The sequence below is a fragment of the Corylus avellana genome, chromosome 5 (assembly GCF_965113065.1).
Source record: "Corylus avellana chromosome 5, dhCorAvel1.hap1.2, whole genome shotgun sequence".
NCBI classification, from domain to species: Eukaryota; Viridiplantae; Streptophyta; class Magnoliopsida; order Fagales; family Betulaceae; genus Corylus; species Corylus avellana.
This window is the reverse complement of record NC_142494.1, coordinates 2,579,492-2,602,768: the sequence shown is the minus strand read 5'-3', so window position 1 is coordinate 2,602,768 and position 23,277 is coordinate 2,579,492. Positions and strand designations below refer to the sequence as shown.

The window sequence follows — 23,277 nt, the reverse complement described above, 5'->3', positions numbered from 1 at the left end:
TGAGTAAAGTTAACTATAGCCTTTTGAATAAAGCTGATTAGATCACTCTTAGAAACTTCCCTAAAGCCTCTTCTCTTCCCTAAATTTAAAGAAAATTATAAAACATTTTCAAATAGTGATAGCACATGCATTGGGTAGCACTTTAAATTTCTTATTCATTATTCTAATATAAAATATTTCTTTCTTCTCTCGGATCCGAATCCCCTCTTATTAGTGAGAAAATTGGAGATTCTCCAATTGTGCATCTTGGCCGTCTATTTTCATCCAACAGCCCACACCATGTCACGTGTCCCACTCAAATTTAAATAATAAACTATTAATTAACTTTTAAAAAGAAAATATAATATAAATAATAAAAAATTAAAATTAAAAAAAAAAAAAAAAAGAAGTTAATATAAAATTTGAGCCATGGGGGTGGCTTCGGCCACCCCCATGGCCTAGGGGGTTGGCCGAAGCCACCCCCTAAGGCCAAACCCATAAATTATATTTTTTGGATTTGGCCTTAGGGGGTGGCCGGACCACCCCTTAAGACCATGGGGGTGGGGCTTCGGCCACCCCCATGGCTCAGATGGGTGGTCGGCCACCCAAGTATTTTAATTATTTGATTTGGTTTGGCCACCTCCTAAGGCCCAAACCCATAAATTATATTTTTTGGATTTGGCCTTAGGGGGTGGCCGGACCACCCCTTAAGACCATGGGGGTGGGGCTTCGGCCACCCCCATGGCTCAGATGGGTGGTCGGCCAGAGGGGACAAAATTATCAAAAATAAAAGAAAATAAAATAATAATTTTACCCCTTAAAAAATAAAAGTCGGTTTCGCTTGAAGAGTGCGAAAATCACATGCAAGACAAGGAACTTTCTCGCGCTAGATCTTCTTATAATTACTTCTTAGCATTAAATATGACTAAAGATGACCATAGTCTTTTTTGAAACCGACAAAACAAGACAGCATAGTTAGACTTTTTGGCGAAAGAAGATTATCTTCTACGCCATTTTGGCGAAAGGGCTCACTTTTTATAGTTGATGGATTAAACAATAAAAATCAGGGTTTTTAGTTGACGGATTAAACTCCTAAAGGTAATGACAGATCTAAGCAATAATAATGAAGATATGTTATGCGTGCGGCATGCAGAAAGAACCATCCATTATACAAAGCATGTGGGTAACCATGCATCCATGTATTTACAGATGGAACAATCCCTAACCTTGGAGAATTTTAGGTCATTTCAAAATTTTAAAAAATGTCATAAAAGCTTAATTTTTAATAAAAATTTAAGTTAGACCCCAAATATTTTATTTTATTTTTTAAAATTTTGTCCCTTCTTTTTTTTTTTTTTTTTTTTTTTTGGTAACTTTAATTTTAGTTCCTGATCCCCTGCATGCATTCCGAAAATGTCAGACATTCACTCGAGATTTTTGTTTCTGCATCCCATTTAGCTAGCTTCATTGATATAACATTAATTACAACGGAATCCATGAGCACCAAAATTTAGATTAAAAAATATAGTTGCTAACATTATTCTGTGGATAATTATGTTGCCTTAGTTTTGAGGCTTGGCTTTGATTTCTGCATCAGCATTCAGCAACATCTCTTGCAGGCCCTGGTCTCAGGAGTCCACATCCATATACAGCATTTCTTGCAGGGCCTTGGGCCAGGTCCAGTTGAAGATAGATCTTGAAGTACTCGACCCTCTGGGTATCTCCCATATCCGTCACCCGGGTATTCCTTGATAAGGATAGAAATTCTTTGTGATAAATCGTGAATAATTGTATTCCTTAGTCCACCACCAGGATTTCCCCCAGATCCACCATAGTTGGCCCCTTTGGTGGCCTCCACTGAACGTGCCAAGAAACATGTTAGTATGATATATAATTGTCTTATTGTGACAATCTTAATTAACACACATATAATGAAAAACACAAGTTATTAGTGTTCACATTGCAACTTGCAAGTATATTTTAATTTGAAAGCAAACGCAGTTATTTAAGCTCGTGGGCTAACGATCGATGACACCACTGATCATTGTAACACGTACAGCAAAATTACGTTAACTCATGCAAAAGAAAAACAGCGTGGAAATTTTTGTAGCATGGAACTAAGGTTACTAATTAAGGCGGGCAAAATGTAGATCCCAACTCACCGTTTTTCTGGTCGGACAAAGTCTCAGGCAGGTAGCTTGCTGCCACCTCCGAAGAGATGAGAAGAACAATGGCCAACGAAAGAAAAGCCTTGGAACCCATTTTTCTTAGCAAACACAAGTGTTCATCAACAAAGAAAATATTAGAGAATGATGATCAAATCTGTTTTTCTTGTCTTTATTTATAGGCCAATATTATTAAAGAGATATATTATGAAGGCCCACAATATTGTGGTTGGTTTTGAGTTGTGTTTCATTTTTTCAAAAAGCAGGCTGGGAAACGTCCTAGGTGGTTCCTAGTTAATTAGGAAACACCTCCGACGTTTCCTGCCCTTTTTTTAAAAAATAAAATAAAATTTGTTTAATTCCTCTTATCAAATAACAGGACTTAGGATCCGGCAGGACTTAGGCTCCACAATTGTGTTAGATTCACTTTTTTTTTTTTTTTTTTTTTTTTTAATAATGATTTATTACTATTTTACTAGTTTCCAAACTTTAACTTTTACCATTTTTTTTTCTCTCTCTCTCCACCGCAGCACCACCATCTCCCCCCACCTCCGCCTCATTCCACCGCTCCGCCATCGTTTAGCACATGCAAGCACTACAAAAAATAAGGTTATTAGCGGCAACTTTGAGTCGCTGCTATTGAGCATTTTTTTGGCCGCTATTTACTAATAGCGGCAACAAGTGGCCGCTTTTAATCCGACGCTAATGCCAAATAGCGGCGACTTTTAAGGTCACCGCTAATGATTTTTTTTTGTCGCAAAAAAATATTCAAAATAACCCTAAGGTCGCCGTTATTGGTATATCATTAATTAGCAGCGACCCTAGAGTCGCCGCTAATGGTATGTCATTAGCAGCTATTTCTCTTTTCTTTTAAGAATTTTGTAGTCAAATGCTATTTCTCTTTTCTTTTAGGAATTTGGTCAAAACAAATCAAATGTAATATTCAACGTGAAAATTCTGATTTAGACTCCAAATGTAACAAATCAAAATTATCTCAATGTTATCACTCCCCTCAAATTATTTAGATTATCAATTTTTAACCCAAACATCACAGATATCAATACCAAAATCAAAGCAAGCATAAAAGACCCATCACTCGTTCCTTTTCTTTCGTCTATGAAAATTAATAGTAGGAAAGACCCATCTCATGTGTAATTTCATTTTTCTCTTTTCCCTTTATTGAATAAAAGAGAGAGAGATTCAAAACAATTCCCAAGGTGTAATGGGTATATAATATAGTGGACTTTTAATGGGCTTATTAGGTAGTGGGCCTTTATGGGTCTATTATGTTTGTAGATGTCGTCTTAGTTGTAATGGGTCATTTAGATTATTAGGTTTATTGAGTTTTATTAGTTGTTTTATGCGATTTAGACAGTTGTAACGGATTGGGTCTATAAGAATCAACACAATCTGCAGAAAGAGGGGAAGAAAGAATATCTCTTAAGCTTGATTGTTATTCCAAGAGACTGAACATCTCGAATTGTTCTCTATCATTTCAATACAAGTTTATCCAGTATTTCTATCATCAAATCATCTCCATTCTATAATTTCCTCGGCATCCATTCATCTAGTATATCAAAACCCAGAAATATCACTCAAAAAAAAAAAAACCATTACACAAGGAAAGAATCCACACTAAAGAGAGAAGAGGGATTAGTCACATAAGAAATACGCTCATTAGCGGCGACATGTTACCGCTAATGATATGAGAAATTTTTTTTAAAAAAATTAAAATAGCTTTTATTATATATAAATTATAGGAAATCAAAATAATGTTCATGGAACACACTGATCCCCCAAATAGGGGTAAATAATATTAGCAAGCACAAACAATATTGGCGCTGGCAACCAAATAAATTACAATAAAATAACTAGCTCCAAAAAGAACCGTAGTTTTTTTTTTTTTTTTTTGACATGTCCACACAAGAAAGGGGGAGGGGAGATTAGAATTAGTGACCTCCGCTTCATGAGACGTGGTCCCTAGCCGATTGAGCTACCTTTTGGGGACAAAAAAAAAAAGAAGAAGCGTAGTTAATAACACTATAGTATACTACTCATTTAAGGCAGAGGGTTAGTAATTTTTCTCATGATTCATTACAAATGGATAAAGACCAACCAAGTCAGCCACTAGCAATCAAAATTTTCAACAGCTCAACCCCAGAAAGCAATAAAAAAAGAGAAGATAGATTAAAAAAGAACATTATATTTAGGAGCAAAAGAATTGTCCAACATATATATATGGTTTCTTACTGAAGCTAGGAAAACTTTGGCTGCAGCCATAAAGTCCTCCATTTTTCCTCCTGTACAAGATACTATATATACTCTGTCAATTTTCACATATTTGCATTCTCTTGCTAATAAAGCCCGATTATCAGGAGAATGAGGCTGCAAAGATATATAGACATCATTAATCATACTAAAAGGAAAATCTTTGAGTCAAGAACTAAAACAGAGACAAGCAATTTCAGTAGATAAAGTATGTGATCCAAATGACGTCTAAGGAATTTGTAGTGCTTTAGAAAGTACTACCGAAACACCCGTAGATGTTAGGTGAAAAAAGCAGAAAAAGAAAACGAAGGTTCACGTTTCATTTGTTAAGCAAAAGAAACATTTTACCTGCAAATGATTTTACAATGCTAGAGGTGAGACTTTCACTCATACTTATAAACTGAACAACAACTCGTTTGATGTAGATCGGAGTGTATTTCGAACCCATATGTTATTTTATGTTTTTGTCGTTTAAGTGTCGTGGCCGTCCGGACGGCCATATGTCCCATCCGGACTGGCGCCGTCAGTTTGTTTTATTTTTTAGCCGACTTTTATGTTGTTATTTTATTAGGGTTACAATTTTGAGAGTCTTTATTTCGTAATTTTATTAGATTTAGGTTTTTGGGGATATTTATGTCATATTTTATTAGGTTTAGGGTTTTGAGCTATAAATATATACTTATAGCCTCCAGAGAAAGTGAGTTTATGTTGATTATTGATTTTTATTAATGAGAATTACTCATAATTGAGTTTATTCCTCTTTTTCCTTCAAAACCTAGAGAGTATCTAACTTTTTAAGAAGAATTCTCAGATCATTGATAGACTCAAGATCTAGAATTACCTATCCGCTGCTTTATTGTTGTTCTTCGTTACAACCTACCAAGTCAGGCTACATCAGTTGGTATCAGAGCTCAAATTACTTTCCATGAATGGGGGGGAGCGAATGTCTGGAAGACATGAACGAGGAGCACGTGCGCACGAAGACAGCACGTAAGGAACAACTGACGATTCGTTTGTGGCACATGGGTGGTGGGCCAAACAATTGTCGTCGCCAACCAATACCGCGATTTGCAGAGGCGGAAGGCAAATTTATCGCTAAACATTGGCAACACGTGGAGGATCAATTCACGGCTACGAGTGATCAAATTGAAGACCTCACTACTTAAATATCCAACCTGTGTGGTCACAAAGGGAGTGGATCTAGAAACCCATTTGCGAAGCACCGAACGCACCGACGTCAGCACCTTGCACAAGCTCATGCCAATCGGCGGGTGAGTAGGTTCAAACTCGATGTACTGAAATTCTAAGGTTGCTTGCAACCCAAAGAGTTCTTGGTGACACAAAAAATTAAAAACATTTCACAAAAAGAAGTACCTAGGAAGATGGAGGAGATGGTGCCTAGAGAGGCGACGGAGATTAGGAGTCAATCAGTTGCGGTGGAGGAAGATGAATTTATTGAAGAAGATTGCTCGGTAGATTGGGCCTCTCCACCAATCTATGACATCTATCCCGACGAAGAAGTGAGTTCTATACACTAAGTGTTTGATGAAAGTCCTGAAAGAGAAATCTTTGATTTGGAAGTTGATTTCCTTGGAGTAGATGCTATCTATCCAAAGTTCTGATGAGGTTTATGGGGCGGAGACGACTTTTCTATCAAAGAGTGAAAGGGTCTTTATGAGTTCTTTGGGGATTCTCATGGCATTTGGGAAGGGCAAGGTACGACCAAAGCTTGGCAAGTCTACTCAGCAAGGTGAGGTGCAGGCTATCATGTTTATTATGAGGTGTGGCCTTGTTATGATTTTGAGAAGAGGAGGATGGAATGAGTTGACTGGACAGCCGAAGGACCGTGGGAAGAACCGGCCAAATTCGAGGACGAATTCTCTCTAACCTGGGGAGAATGATGTAGAACAGAATGTATTCCGAACCCATATGTTATTTCATGTTTTTGTCGTTTAAGTGTCGTGGCCGTCCGGACGGCCATATGTCCAGTTCGAACTGGCTCCGTCAATTTGTTTTATTTTCTAGCCAACTTTATGTTATTATTTTATTATGGTTAGGATTTTGGGAGTCTTTATTTCATTATTTTATTAGGTTTAGGGTTTTGGGCTATAAATATATGCTTATAGCCTCCAGAGAAAAGGAGTTTATGTTGATTATTGATTTTTATTAATGAGAATTACTCATAGTTGAGTTTATTCCTCTTTTTCCTTCAAAACTTAGAGAGAATTTAGCTTTTCAAGAAAAATTCTCAGATCATTGATAGACTCAAGATCTACAATTACCTATCTGCTGCTTTATTGTTGTTTTTCGCTGCAACCTACCAAATCAGACTGCATCATCGTTCCACCACAACCGATATGGGATAACCCCAACAACATAACACCTTTCATAGTTTTTCTATAGCTTAAGAATCTGATGTGATGTTCAGCACTTGTAACCTTTTAAACTTTATTGAAAAAAAAAAAAAAAAAAAAAAAAAAAAAAAAAAAAAAAAAAAAAGGCATTAGTGTAGTGAAAAGAATTGACAAGAATGAATGAGCTTTTTGGATAAGCCATACGTGGTTTAATGTAGTTCTATTGACAAAAAGAGAAAGCAATTTAATAGGCCTATCCTAACTTCACCTCTTGCATAATTAATGGAATCCAGATAAAGTACACATGGACCCTTAGGTTTCTTTTTTCGGATTTGTAGCAGCTTTCTCTACAATGTAGAGAAAGATCTTTTTTTTCTTTTCCACATTCACGTGCTTTTTTCTTTTTGTTTATGAGCTTGTTGTTAATTTCCATTTAAAAAAAAAATGGATCCCAGGTTGGTGGAGGCAGCGCTTAATGGAAACGCCATTGAACTGCAGAAATTACTTCAAGAGGACCCCCTCGTAATTGAGAGAGGTTCAGTGGCAGTGTACCCTGAAACAGCCCTACACATTGCAGCCATGGGTGGGCAAACAGAGTTTGTGAGGGAGATATTGAAGCTTAAACCAGATTTTTCCACTAGATTGGACAAGGACGGGTTTAGCGCAATACACATAGCCTCTGCAAATGGGTTTGTGGAAACAGTAAGAGAGCTTTTGAAGTTTAGGCGTGAGCTTGCCCTTCTCAAGAGCAGCGATGGAAGGACTTCTCTTCATTGTGCAGCTGTAGCTGGGAGGGTCCAAGTCATTAGGGAATTGGTTGGCTTTTTTCCCGACTGTATCGGAGAAGTGACTCTAATTAGAGGCGAGACTGCGCTTCACATAGCCGTGAAGTATAACCAATTTGAGGCCTTTGAAGCCATGTTTGATATACTGAAGCAGCTTAACATGCAGGAAATTATGTTTGCTGGGGATGAAGATGGCAACACTGTCTTACACCTTGCAGTTGCTAGGAAGCAGATTCAGGTAAATAATGGCATCTTCAATTCTAAAAGCGAATTAAAAACTTCAAAATACTTTTTTCCTCTTTGTTGTCATTCAAACAATGAATGTGAAAAGTATCTCAACTCTTGAAGGATATACACCATTTTACTAGAATATAGATTAAATAATTAAATTTATTTTTTATGTTAATTTAAGCTTTTAGGATAATTAAGTGGTAATTTAACATAATATAAAAATAAAAATCCTGAGTTTAAACCTTGTTTCTATCATTCAAATATGAGCTTTTAGGTTAAATGATCATGATTTAACTTGATATCAAAACAGAAGTCTTGAGTTAGAAAACTATGTCATTCACTTTTCATTTCAACTAAATATTTTACGTGTTAAGCCTCATTTATTAAGGGAGGTGTTAGAATATAAATTAAACTATTAAATTTATTTTTTCCTATTAACTTAAACTTTTAAGATAATTATCAAATTTATATATGGAACATTCGGAAACCAATACAGCTCTTTTTCCTTTTTAGTCATCTGTCCATTTATTAACCAATTTTAATATTGCAACATATATGATAAACAACATTGTCCGGGAATTTCAATGTTGTTATATGCAATGTCTATTGGTAACATGACATAAAATTTTATATATACCTCGCTATATACTCAAATGCTTTCACCAATATTATATACTATATTTGTTACAGACAGTTAAATTACTACTTGGTAGTGATGGTAGGCAACAAGAAGCAGTGGATGTGAATGTGACCACCAAGAGTGGCTTTGTTAGTTCTTGTGTTGGCTTAATTCAGTTCCAAAATGCAGAGGTTACTGTTTACGAGCTCAAACACTGATATAGAATGCTCAGAATCCAATCTCCACCGTTCATAATGTAGATTCATGTGTTATGAACGTTCCTGCAAAATTTCAGCTCAATCGGACCACAAACGCCCATCGATCGGGGCTGTTGATCAAGACTGGACAGCATTTCCAGAATGCTGTTTCACCCATGTCCGGACATGCCTTCCCCGGGTCCGGACCTCATTTCCAGAAACTCAAATTTTGCTCCGCAAAGCCGTGTCCGGACAGCCCATTAACATGTCCGGACACCCCGTAAGTTTGAGGCCCAAAAACGTGATTTTAAGTGGTTTAAGTCTAGGGTTTTGTCGGGGGTATATATACATCATTATAGAAGATAGAAGTAGGAATTTTCACCCCCAGAGAGTTCGTGTGAGGCTGTGCTTGAGTGATTATTTTGTTGTGAGCCAAATCGATTCCTCTTAGAGGATTTTTGTTAGTATTGATTGTATGCTTAATTGAAGTCTATCGGAAGGGTCCGATAAAGGAGAATCACGTTGAAGAAGATTGTGAGCGAGGAGACAAGTTGGAGGCTTGTCGATCTTACAGAGTCAAGGTCTTGCAAAAGGTTGTAAGTGTTCCTAGTGTCTGTAATCTCTGGATAATCTTTTGATAGTGATTTCCTGGGTTTGGCTGCCCCGGAGAGGTTTTACTTTTAGAACGTTTTCTAAAAGGTTTTCTCTTCGTCACCAAAATCTTTATGTGTGATTGTTCATATTTTGGTGAATGTTTGTTTTGATATATATCTGTTAATTCCGCATAAAATTGTGATATTTATCTGTTTAGAGTTTTTCAGGCTTAACTGCTTTAGATGTGTCCGATATCATACTACAAATGATGGGATCGGGTGAAGCCACTGATTACATGCTCAGGGATTTGCTTCTACGCGCAGGAGCCTTAAGAGCGTCTGAAGTTGAAGACTACCTTGACACTGCTCAAGTTCGTCACAGCCAGATCTCGGTGAGGGTGGCACCGCCTCCCCAGACTCTCCGACAGTTCTTATTACATGAGATTTTACTTCTGAACCCTTGGAGAGTTTGGAAAATGTTAGCGGAGGAAGTGAAAAAGTCACCATCACAAACTCAAAATGCTTTGCTTCTTGTTGCTGTACTTATCGCAACTATAACCTACCAAGCCATACTAAGTCCTCCCGGTGGCCTTTATGACGGCGACGATTACACTGCCGCTAATATATCAGCCAATTTACGATTTTTCCTTCCATTCATGGTTCCCAACTCTATTGGGTTTTTCGCATCGCTTATGGTGATTATTTTGGTTATGGATGACTTTCCACTCAAAGCATTGATGGGGATCGCTGTGCGTTGTTTGGCTGCAATTTATACTTGTGGGCTTTTCATGATTGGACCTACTCATTTAAATGCTTCACGATGGGTGCTGACAATAATAGGAACAATGGTCTTCATGGACATAGCTCGCTTCGGCTTCCGGTTAGTCAAGAGATGGTCCAATGAAATTAGAAACAGAAGAATCTAATTACAGAGAGAACAACCTTTTTGTGTGGTTTCACTAGCCAAATATAGTAGTCTAGTGTTGCCTATCTACTGGTCAGAAAAGCCGTGAGCATGCATGAATTAAGGTTGTTAGCTAATTGGGAGTATGTGAACTTGAAGAAAATGGTCCTTGACTTTTAGTATGGTATGCTTGAATTTGACGTACAAACTTCATATCCTTAATAGAATAAACTCTAAACTGTGGCATGTAATTCTAATGCTTCCTATTTTCACCTTTTATATTTTATGGTCAAAGCTATTTCAATTCTCTTTCTTATAATTAGAATTTGGTCATAGGTGAAACTCAATGTGAAAATTCTGATTTAGACTCCAAATTTAACAAATCAAAAAAAATCTCAATCTTATCACACAGGCTCGGATTATCAAGATTAACAATTTAATTTCAATCCAAACATCATAGATATATATCAATACCAAAATCAAATTAAGCAAGCACAAAAGACCCATTACTTGTCCTTCTCTTTCTTCTGTAAGAATTAATAGTGGGAAAGACTTATCTCCTGTACGTGTAATTTAATTTTTCCTTATTGAATAGAAGAGAGAGAGAAATCCAAAACATTACCCAAGGAAAGTATCGATCAGTACTAAAAAAAAAATTAAGAGATTAGTCACTAATTACCACTGCACTAGGAAAAAACTCGTCATATTCCGCAACCACCGGGTCACATGCATCCTCTCTCTCCCTTATCCACCTCCTCTTTTCCTCATTTTCTATATGGATGATGTACATCATTGCTTGGGATAGATATCGATTGATGAAGCATTTATAGACATTTCATTCATATTGATGTTATTAGTATGCATATGTGTCGACACACTAATGCATGGTAGTGTTAGGAAATTAATCCTATTTCCCAAGACCCGTGAGATGCGAAAAATAAGAAGAATGCGGAATAACAAAGATAAGCAATCACACACGACACAAAGATTTAAGTGGTTCAGCTTAACAAGCCTACATCCACTGGCGGAGACAACCCGGAAAAAATCCGTTATCAAAAGATGGAGTACAAAAATAGTAGAGAGAAAATCACTCAGATCCCAAAGCCCCAATACACTCAAATCTCACTATCACACAAGAAAGATTATTCCTAAAAAAGAATACAAAAGACAGATGTACAAACTTTTCTTTTGTTGGAACAGATGGCGGCTGATCTCTATTTTCTTCTCTCACTCTGCAGCACCCTTTTTCTTCTAATCACTTGTTTTTGGCTCCTCCAAAAACCACCAAGAAGAAAACACCCTTGCTGCCCTTGTACCTCCTTCTCTCAAATTCTCTCTTTTTTCTCCTCCTTTTGGTGCTTCACGTTTTTTTTTGCACACACAAATTCACCTTGTGCTTTGTTCCTTATATAGAAGCTTTAACTCTCCTTTTACATGTTGGTCTAGGACTCCTACTATAAATCAAACAAGGAGTCCAATTACACATAGGAGAAGGACTCCAAATCAAATTTTGGACAAAAGTCTCCTAAACCCAAAAGGAGTAGAGAACTAGTGGGGCCCACGTGTGATGGGTGGCAAGTCACACCTAACAATCTCCACCTTGACTTGAATCCCATCAAGTCTACCAAAACGTGTCTCCTCCAGATGTCTCCGCCTCAGCCCCCAAGGGCAATCACACTCTACAAGTGTCCCTCAAGTCCAAGCGCCTCTTGAACTTGAGCATAGGACCTGATTTAGACATAACACCATGCCTCCCTATTTGTCCCGTCGACCATACAGCTTTATCCGATGACTCTTTCTTCCTGTAGACCCATCTGCACCCTTTAGCCTTCTTTCCCTTGGGTAATTCTGCCGATTCCCAAGCTTTACCACTCCGTAGTGACTCCACCTCTTTCGGCATACCATCCTGAATAGACAACGGATCTCCACTACTAGCTTTTAGAGCAAAAGAAACCATATCTTCAAAGCCATACCTCTTTGTTGCTTTTCGATCCTGTTTCTCTTTGCCTCTTGCTAAAGAATAAGACTCTTCCCGGTACTGTAAGTTTCTTGAAGATTTTCTGTCATCATATTCATCCGTGAGTGAACACTGTTCATTAAGCTCCACCTCCACGAATTGTTTCTCTTTCTGCACTGTATTTTCAGAAAGGTCATCTAAGTTAACAAACTCAGACTTCTTCGGTTCCTGCTCTGTAACTTCAGGTTCTGCACTTGACCCATCCTTGTACATAGCACACTCATTAAAAGTCACATTCCGACTTCTAATGATCTTCCGATTTTGATCATCCCAAAATCGATAACCAAAGGCCTCATCTCCATATCCAATGAAGAAACACTTACTAGATTTACCATCTAGTTTACTCATGGTATCAGACTCAACATGGACATACGAAGCACAACCAAAAACTTTCAGATGTGAAAGATTTACCTCTTTTCCACTCCAGACTTCTTCCGGTAGTCTATGGCTCAGGGGAACGGAAGACCCCCTATTTATTCGGTATGCAACAGTGCTAACTGCATCAGCCCAGAAAGTCTTTGGTAACCCAGCATGCAATCTCATACTCCTGGCACGCTCATTGAAAGTCTTGTTCATGCACTCAGCCACGCCATTCTGCTGCGGCGTTCCTGGGATAGTTTTCTCCATTCTAATCCCATTCACTGCGCAAAACTGTTTAAACCTCCTGTCTTCGTATTCTCCTCCATTGTCTAATCTCAAACGCTTGAGCTTCAAGCCCGTTTCAGTCTCAACCATGGCCTTCCATTTCTTAAAAGTCTCAAATACATCAGATTTACTTTTCAAGAAATAAACCCATATCTTCCTGCTTGAGTCATCAATAAATGTGATGTAATACCGCGAACCTCCAAGAGATGTCACTGGTGCGGGACCCCACAAATTCGTGTGTACTAGCTCTAGCTTTCCAAGCTTAGGTGCTTTGCCAACTTCCGCGAAACTCACCTTCTTCTGCTTCCCTAGGATGCAGCCTTCACACAAATCAGACTCAACTGACTTTAACCTCGGTAGTTTCCCTTTTGACATAAGCACCTTCATCTCTTTCTCCCTCATGTGCCCAAGCCTTAGGTGCCATAGTTTTGAGTCAGTAGTCGTATATACAACAGCATTTGTATCCTTGTTGTTCGTGGTCATATAGATAGTACCCGTCTTCTGACCACGAGCCAAAATCCTAGCTCCCTTGCTGACCTTCCACTTTCCACCGTGGAAATGAATTGAATGCCCTTCCTCATCAAGCTGTCCCACTGAAATCAGATTCTTCCTTAGCTCCGGAACATGCCTGACCTTCTGTAGCTTCCATACCGAGTCATTATGAACTCTAATGCGAACATCGCCTAAGCCCACAACATCCAGCGCCGTTCCGTCAGCCAAATACACCTTCCCAAAATCTCCACCAACATAGTTTTCGAGAATTTCACGGATCGCTGTCGTATGAAAAGATACTCCTGAGTCTAAGACCCAAGAATCAAGGGGACTGTCAATAGAAAGAAGTAGGGCATCATATACTTCTTCTGTCACTACGTTTGCATAATCGTTCTCAGTCTCCTTCCGCAATTCCCTGCAATTCTTCTTGTAGTGGCCAGTCTTGCCACAGTTCTAACACTCAGGTTGTCGGTCGAATCTGAATTTGCTTTTCCCTTTTCTAGAATTTGATCTGCCTTGACCAGAGTTTCTATCTTGTCCTCTGCCCCGAGTCTCGAGGTTTAAAGCAGCATCAGAACAAGAGGCTTCACCCGCATCTCTTCTGCGAACCTCTTCACTGAGAATCAAATCTCTGACGTCTTCATAACTCAGTTTACTCTTTCCTACAGAGTTACTCACAGCCATCCTTACTTCTTCCCAGCTATTTGGCAAAGATGCCAAGACGATCAACGCGCGAACCTCATCATCAAAATTAATTTCCACTGAGGACAATTGATTTGTGATGGTGTTGAACTCATTGAGATGATGTGCCACTGAAGCTCCTTCCGCCATCTTTAGGTTGAACAATTTTTTCATCAGATGCACCTTGTTATTAGCCGACGGCTTCTCATACATGCTTGACAAAGCCGCCATTAGACCTGCTGCTGTCTTCTCCTTTACAACGTTGTGTGCAACTGATTTTGACAATGATAACCTGATAACTGCTAGGGCTTTACGATCCAGCAGAGCCCACTCGCTATCATCCATGTCGTCGGGTTGTTCTTCCAAAAGAGGTTGATGAAGATCCTTCCCATAAAGAATATCTTCAATCTGTACCTTCCAAAACCCAAAATCTTTGCCGTCGAACTTCTCGATTCCCATCTTTCTTTCTTTACTTGCCATCGCTCCCACTCGAACCAACAGCTCTGATACCAGTTGTTAGGAAATTAATCCTATTTCCCAAGACCCGTGAGATGCGAAAAATAAGAAGAATGCGGAATAACAAAGATAAGCAATCACACACGACACAAAGATTTAAGTGGTTCAGCTTAACAAGCCTACATCCACTGGCGGAGACAACCCGGAGAAAATCTACTATCAAAAGATGGAGTACAAAAATAGTAGAGAGAAAATCACTCAGATCCCAAAGCCCCAATACACCAAAATCTCATTATCACACAAGAAAGATTATTCCTAAAAAAGAATACAAAAGACAGATGTACAAACTCTTCTTTTGCTGGAACAGATGGCGGCTGATCTCTATTTTCTTCTCTCACTCTGCAGCACCCTTTTTCTTCTAATCACTTGTTTTTGGCTCCTCCAAAAACCACCAAGAAGAAAACACCCTTGCTGCCCTTGTACCTCCTTCTCTCAAATTCTCTCTTTTTTCTCCTCCTTTTGGTGCTTCACGTTTTTTTTTTGCACACACAAATTCACATTGTGCTTTGTTCCTTATATAGAAGCTTTAACTCTCCTTTTACATGTTGGTCTAGGACTCCTACTATAAATCAAACAAGGAGTCCAATTACACATAGGAGAAGGACTCCAAATCAAACTTGGACAAAAGTCTCCTAAACCCAAAAGGAGTAGAGAACTAGTGGGGCCCACGTGTGATGGGTGGCAAGTCACACCTAACAGGTAGCACCACTGCACCATTGTACACCATGTCACTGCACCACAAACTTTTATATGTCCTTCATTCTCGTAAGTTCACAAATACGTAGATTCTACGTAAGTTCACAAATCTAATTATTAATTTGTAAAATGAGATGAGCTATATATATATATATATATATATATATATATATATATATATATATATATATATATATATATATTAACCCATAGCATTTCTCTTATCCATATAAACTCTCTCGCTCTTTACTGCGAGAATTCGTGCATCCATCAATCTAGTTGCAAGCCACATTAGCCATCAACGAGTGTTGGGCTTCACTCTCATTCTTATTAAATGACCAGGGCCAATCCAAAAAAAATACCTCAACAAGGGTACATTGAAAGAGACCTACCTCTCCCAGTTTAAACGGATACTCACATTCCTTGTCTATTTGTTTAATTATCTTCGTTGATATTAATTCAATTCTCTTTCATACGAATCCATGCATGTTATCATCATCCCATGCATTATTGAACACTAATAGAATAGGCTTTGGTTGCCTTTTTCTTTATAATTTTTTGTACATGTTACGGTACTCTCATCTCCGGATCGGGGCTCCGGTGTAATTAGCTACACAAATTGTATGCAATATAAAGAATATAAACCCACTAATAGAATAGTTTAAACGGGTAGTTAAAATATCAACTACCCGAATGGTCAACGTTGTTTAAAAGGAGATTGCATTATTGAACACTAATGAACAATCCATTTTCAAATCAACATCTTACTTGGAGGCTTGGAGCTTCCAAGGGCCAGGGGTACTGAAGTAATAACTTCTCACTATTTGCACATTAATTAGTAAAACCTGAAGATTCAATTTCTTAGAAGGTTTTGAATCAAATTCAAACTACTTGACTGTACGTTTTTAACATTGTGGAGAAAACAAATTAAGGTATAATTTTACTACTATTTGTACATATTTTTTCTATGTTCGAGAATATATGTCACATTACATGATTTAATTATATTCACAATGTACATTAATGGGTATGCACAAAAACTAGTAATCAAAGCCAGAAATGCTTGAATTCTATCGCATTTCCTTGATTTCTTTAATAAGAGAGCAAGATAACAAAATATAGAATCATTTGATAACTAGACAACAAGCTCCCTAATCCCCTCTTCTAGTTTCTAGCTCCAGCCACAGATGAATGAAAAAACATCTCCCTCACCTAATATTTATAAATAGAGATCATAACACAACCTCATAAATACAAACTACTCAAAAGTCATTTCTATATAGCTAGCGTATTCACATTTATCCACCCATGGCACAAAACTTTCTACCAAAAAGACTCCCCAATTTATTTTTCGTGTTGGTTCTAGCCACAGCCATATATTCAGCAAAAGCTACCGACCTTAAAGAAACCAATCTATCTTTGTACTTCCAAGACATCTCGGCCCCCGGCGCCGCCAATGCCACGGTCATCCCGGTTGCCGGTGTTGCCAGCAAGGCTCAGACATTCACCCAATTCGAAACCGTCTTTGTCACCGATGACTTTATCACCGAAAGCACAGATCCAAATTCACCGAAAGTTGGCTGTGCCCAAGGCATGTACGTGACAACGAGGTTGGACGGGCTGAATTCACATGTGATGATATCAATTGTGTTCACAAATAAGGAATACAGTATAAGCACCTTGGAAATACAAGGAGTTAGCAAGCAATTTGAGGTTGTTAGAGAGGTTTCAGTGGTGGCTGGGACAGGGAAATTCTGGTTTGCTAGAGGCTATGCTACCTTTGAGACATATTCCTACCATGTTGCTACTCACCACGCTGTTATTCGGTGCAATGTGACAGTGCAGCATTACTAGTGGAAAATATTGATGGGGCCCAAATTTTGAATATCTCAAATTTACCTTATAATGTAAGCAAATGAAAAAGTTGTGTGTGTTTTTTTTTTTTTTTTTTTTAATTATGAATAAAAATGCATTAAACAAAACTCAAGTTTACAATAGGATATAGACTTTTCTTAGGGTCCCAAAGAAAACCCATTAGGTTGCACAATATATATATACAACCAAACATCTCATAAAATAGAGAACTGCTATAGTCACCAAAATTGCAGATCTAATAACTAATTTTTTAAAAAAATTGTATGAGAGAAGGAGAAGAGAATGAAATTTAGACTTTCTCCTCTAAGTAACTAGAAATAAGCTACTAATCATCTCATCTTGAATATATTTTTAGACAAACCGCTAGATCTAATCGCGTTTTTATTTAAGGGATAAGGACGAAAATCATACAATAATTAATTCTAGATCTCACATTAAACAAAATGTCTAAGGCAATATTAGTGATGTCTCTAATGAGTAGCTCAGTCGGCTAGAGACTACGCCTCATGAAGCAGGGGTCACTAAATCAAATACATGTCAAAAACAAGACAACATCGGTGATACACCTAGGCTTGCAACGAAAAATCCTAGCATTCTTTTCCCTCCTCCCGCGTTTATATAGAAAGTAGTATTGGATGAGTGGACTGGATCAACGTTGAGTTGCACAAAAGAATGTGCCTGTATTGGATTCCCATGCATGTTTGAAACCAATCTCATTTTTCTTTTTTTTTTAATAAAAAAGTGTAGGCCGGGAAGACCCTTTGTAGCTATCCTACCTGAAGTCTGACTAAGTCATACCCTGACCCAGCCCCACCAAGATATCAATGGGAATTCAACACGGCTAATACTAATAAGGCATATGAGGGGATTTTTCATTGTGGAGATTCGAACTCACGCCTAGTACATGCTCTGACCACTTGAAAATTTCCTTGGGCCATTGAACCACCACGCTTGGTGGTGAAACAAATCTCTTTGATAAACCTTTCTTAATTCATATCAAATTTCCAATACTTCATTGAGTGGAAAGTTCCATTTTCTTCTTCCTAAAAATCGCAACATTGTATTTGAATCCCATATTGTAATGCAACTTGAACGGTTGGTAAATATTATACAATGGACGACAATCATAGTAAATAATATAAAATAATTAGACAAAGATGGAGTTTGAAATAATCATGAGGAAAAATTACTAAAATCTCAAATTCAGGAACAAAATTATACGCATAGATAATAGAGTAAATTAAACTAATTAATACCAAAGATTAATGACAATAATTAATAGTAAAGATAAGGAAGATGAATACCATTTCCGAAACTGAGATAATTATAATATATTAATCACTCACACTTGTGACATCTTTTTAATGTGGGATTCAAATTAACCTTTCTACACTCACATATGAATACTCAAAAATCTCTTGAGCCCTCTTCAAAACCACTTGTGGGTTTGCGTGCGTTAGCACCTTTGTCCCCACTCCAAAGATTCTTGTTTTGTGTATGCGCCATTCTATCATTACACTACCATATGCTCGAATACCACTTGTTTGGAAGATTAATGTCTTGGAGAGTCTTTTAGTGAGCCTATAATATAGCATATTAAAACACTATACCACTTAACCCAGCTTAAGCCTATGTTTTTTGTATCAAGCTATGCTATATAAACACCCCTAATTGTGCGTATATGTCAAAAAAAACAAAAATTATATGGTCTCTATTTATGATTGGGGCAGGATAAATTTTCAGTTTACACTATACCACTTATTTGGAAGATTAATGTCTTAGAGAGTCTTTTAGTGAGCCTATAATATAGCATATTAAAACACTATACCACTTAACCCAGCTTAAGCCTATGTTTTTTGTATCAAGCTATGCTATATAAACACCCTAATTGTGCATATATGTCCAAAAAATAAAAAATTATATGGTCTCTATTTATGATTGGGGCAGGATAAATTTTCAGTTTACCAATCAACACATGATTTTTATATATTCATTTTCTCAATGAGAATTGTTTTGAGCACTATGAAGTATGATCTCTGGCTGGAGCTAGAAACAAAAAGATGGGTTGAGAACGATTCTGTGTTTTGTTCGCTTGCTTTTTCATTAAAGAATGAAGGGATGCAATAAATTCAAGCCTCTTTGGCTTTCTATACTAGTTTTTGCCAATGTCCAGTGAATATTAGACAATATATATACAACATTCGCGGAGTCCAGGCGGGCCCAACCGCAAGGCGAGTTAGGCCGGCTTCTAGAGCCCCAGATTTCTAAGGCCCAAAAAAAAAAAAAAAAAAAAATTTAAGGCCTAAAATATTTTTTAATAAGGCCGAAAGAAATTTACATAAAGGCCCCTCAACTTGCTTTAATAAAAATATTATTATTTGTTTATAATATCAAGGCTCCAACATGCTTTTTTTAAGCCTTCAACATGCTATAAAAAACAATATTATTTTTCTTATAATATGGAGGCCTTCTGCACAATGGCCACGAGGCCCTCAACAGTCAACATATTTTAAAATATATATAATTTGTTTATAATATCGAGACCCTCTATAAAATAAGAACGAAAAAAAATCTGAGAATTCCACATACTTGTCTGTTGTGGTTATTTTGCAGAAATTCAACCCCTCACAAAACGTTAAAATGTTCAACTTTTCACATTTCAAAAAGGCTAAAATGATTATTTTGCAATCTACGAAAATACTAAAAGACAAAAACAAGCCTACTTAATTTAAGTATAAAGAACAAGAAGTACGGGCAAAATGATAATTTTAGTCTCAAACAAAAAATCACAAAGTGCAAAATCAGTGCTTATTAGGTAAAAATCTCCTGCCATATTAAAATAAATATTATTTAATTAATATTTAAATATTAAAAAAATAAGGCTCAATTTTAAAGTTTTGACTAAGGTCTCAAATACATTGGGCCGGCCATGATGGAGTCCCAAACATGATATTTGCACAAATATTAATAAAACTATATTTAACTCTCAGTAGACAATATTTAACATTATAATACTCAGTGATATGAATTCAACGACACGAATGTTTGAGGATTTGTTTTCTTTTAATTTTTTTTTTTCTCAATTAAACTAAATGTCTCAGGGGCCAAAGATAAAGCACTTGATGGCTGCGTTTAACGTTTTCACATAATAAAGACTTAAAAAGGGGTATATACTCACAAGTCACAACTTGAGCTGGAGTGACGATGACTTTTTATAAATTACGCATGCACTAGTGGTTTTGATCAGCACGCTATCTTATCCCGCTCTTTTTAGAAAAGGTAGCGTTTGACTTAAAAACTATTTGATAATGGAAGTACAATCATATACTATTGAGAGCGAGCCAATCTTCATATAATTAGGTAAACATTATAGTATGAAAAATCCTCATATCTTATTAGTATAATTAATTACATTGAACCTCAATGGTGTTCTGATGGAATAATATCAGGTTATAACTTAACCGAAATACGGGCTAAATCCCTAGGACATGCTATGTATACTATGGCTACATTATAATATATATAGTGGATTCCACAGCTTGCACAGTAACTTTTTTCTTCCTTTCTTTTTTATTTTTTAATTTTTTTTATTTGAAAAATATAGAACTTCCATTGATGAAATTTCATGAGCATAAAGCTCTTACAACATAGAGTATACAGATCTGTAAAATTATAGCAAAAAGCTATGAAGGTTACAAAGTCATAAAAATGACTTTAAGCTTTTGCTAACCCATGTACAATTAGAATTAAGGAACAAATCTGCTTCGTGCAGACTAGATCTAGAATATGGGTAGCCCAAGCCCAAAAAAAAAAAAAAAAAAAACTAGAAACTAAAAATCCGGCCGTGAGAGTTATTCTCTTACACTGATCTACTCCATCCTCAATCCAAAGGCCAGAACAACAAATCTATCATCAACCCAAATGTTAGGACAAACAAAATAAAATAAATTAAAAAAAAAAAAAAAAAAACCCACAAGCAACAGCGGAGGAGCACGGCATCGTAGACATCCCTTCGGAAGACACGTCTTGACCAAAGAAGACGATCAGATCTAATGTTGAAGAGACTAAATTTGCATCTAGATCTAATTAAAGTAACCTGCCAAAAACGAAGACCGATGAAACTTACAAAGAAGACATCGAATACTGCTATCGTAAAAAGGGAGGAAGGAAATCTAGATTTATAACTTTTCTCCTCTTGGCTTGTTTTCAAAGCTAACAAAATGGAAAACACGTCGATGCCAGTTATGCCTGAACTAATTAATTAACACGATCGCCCTAATTTCAGCTGCTTCATTGCTCCTCATTGGGCTGATCAAACAAAGAAAAAGAAAGAAGAAAAAAAACAGGGGAGAGGGGGTTGGCTGTGGGATCTTCAAGGGTGGAAAAGAAAGAGATAAGATTGGATGTTACGAAAAGCTTGTCTAGGAAAGTGGGGTTACATTAATTGTAGTAAAAGTTGTTTTGGTTGTTTTATTTGCTTGCACAAATATTGCTCATGTGGTTTTCAATGGACCACGAAAATTTGCATATGTACGTAGATATGAGTTTGAATTTTGACTTTTAATTTACTTACGAGATACATTCATCATTGGTGGATGTGATGTAGTACAAAATATAGTAGAAAGAAAATTACTCAAATCTAAAACTCTAATACATTCAAATATCACTATCACACAATTTAGATTATTCTCAAAAGAGAATACAAAAAATAAAAATACAAACTCTTCTTTTTTTACTGGGATATGATGACGATTAGTCCTTATATATTTTTCTCTTCTACAGTAGCACCTGGCCTTTCTTTCTCTCTCTTGTTTTGGCTCCTCCAAAACCAAGAAGAAAACAATCGACACTCTTTTATATCACACACAGCAGCCCACTCTTTCTCTCCTTTAGAGACTAGCCTTTGTGTGGCTCTATAATGTGATACCCTAAACAAAAGGATGCATGTCCTTTTATAAGAGCACTAACAGCAAATATTCTATATGTCATTTATTTTTTTATATTTAGAAAAAATTTTAAAAAAACTATAAAAATACACCTACATGAAAAGCCTTAAATTTAACCTACCTCAATAGATATTTAGATGTTTCCCAATGCAATACATTATTTTAATCCTTTAATAACACAGCCTCTCTCCAAAAACATGAACCTAGAATTCAACGGAGACGAGATTAAGAGACAGAGATGAGAGAGAGAGATTCAAAGACGGAGACGAGAGATAGAGGTTGAGTTCTCTCAAAACCTGTCTCCGATTTTCATCTATTAACGCTTCTTTTCACCTAAATCAAGCTCCCATATCTATACGAATATAGCTTCTATCCAATAATACCCCTGCCTAAATGCTCAACATTTTGCAGAGAGCTCCTCTGCAACTCTATAAGGAGAGTCCTCAAGCTGGGCATCTCTTCAATCCCATGTAAGAGAAGACGAAGATGTGAGAGAGAGGTTGAGAGATAAAGAAGAATGATTCAGAGAAGGAGATGAGAGAGAGGGAACCAGATTCAGAGATGAGAGAGAGAAGCGGTGAGACGGAGAAGAGAGAGATTGGGAGAAGAAAATACAATTTATTGTAGGATGTATTTAGATAGGAACAAAAATAGTTTTATTCTCCAAATTTAAGAAAAATTGTTAGATATTTACTGTTAGTGCTCGGTGTGAAAGCGGGTTGCCTCCTTCTACAAACCGAGGACAAAAGAACAAAGCATTTCCTTCCTTCTTAGAGAAGGACAACACATTGGAAGCCGACACAAGTATCTTGGGTGAAAGTCACCCACGTAGTTTCAATTAAATATTTTATGTGGTAGTTACCTAATTACCTAATAAAAAAGAATTTAGACAACACATTGGAAGCCGACACAAGTATCTTGGGTGAAAGTCACCCACGTAGTTTCAATTAAATATTTTATGTGGTAGTTACCTAATTACCTAATAAAAAAGAATTTAAACTTTATATATATATATATATATATATATATAAAAAGGAGGACCTTCCATTAGGGGTAGAGATTTTCTCATTTAAACAGCCTTTAAATAGACCCGTAGACCAAACTGACCTAGAAATATCTTCTTTTTTTTTTTTGTCTTTTAACACATGCTATTAGAAGGACTCTTGTCCTCCTTCTATCATCTCAAATGTGATGGTATTGCTAAAATTACTATTAAATTTAAGATAATAATTATTAAATTTTGATCTATAGATAATTTTAAAAGTCATCTCACATTTTTTTTTTTTAATTCAAAGTCATATCACATTTGAGATG

At 36.8% G+C, this 23,277-nt stretch overlaps 1 protein-coding gene and 1 pseudogene across 1 annotated transcript; both read left to right on the top strand.

The window, feature by feature from the left end:
* The first annotated feature begins 7,210 nt into the window (after positions 1-7,210).
* On the top strand, positions 7,211-10,214 carry LOC132181561 (uncharacterized; annotated as a pseudogene).
* A 6,236-nt stretch (positions 10,215-16,450) lies between these two features.
* LOC132181560 (dirigent protein 2-like) lies at positions 16,451-16,996 on the top strand. Its single transcript, XM_059594811.2, has one exon. The coding sequence runs from the start codon at positions 16,451-16,453 to the stop codon at positions 16,994-16,996; it is 546 nt and encodes a 181-aa protein (XP_059450794.2).
* The last annotated feature ends 6,281 nt before the right edge of the window (positions 16,997-23,277 follow it).

What these genes read in the sequence shown, in the direction of transcription:
- LOC132181560 (XM_059594811.2), top strand. Translation starts at nt 16,451, where the DNA reads ATGGCACAAAACTTTCTACCAAAAAGACTCCCCAATTTATTTTTCGTG.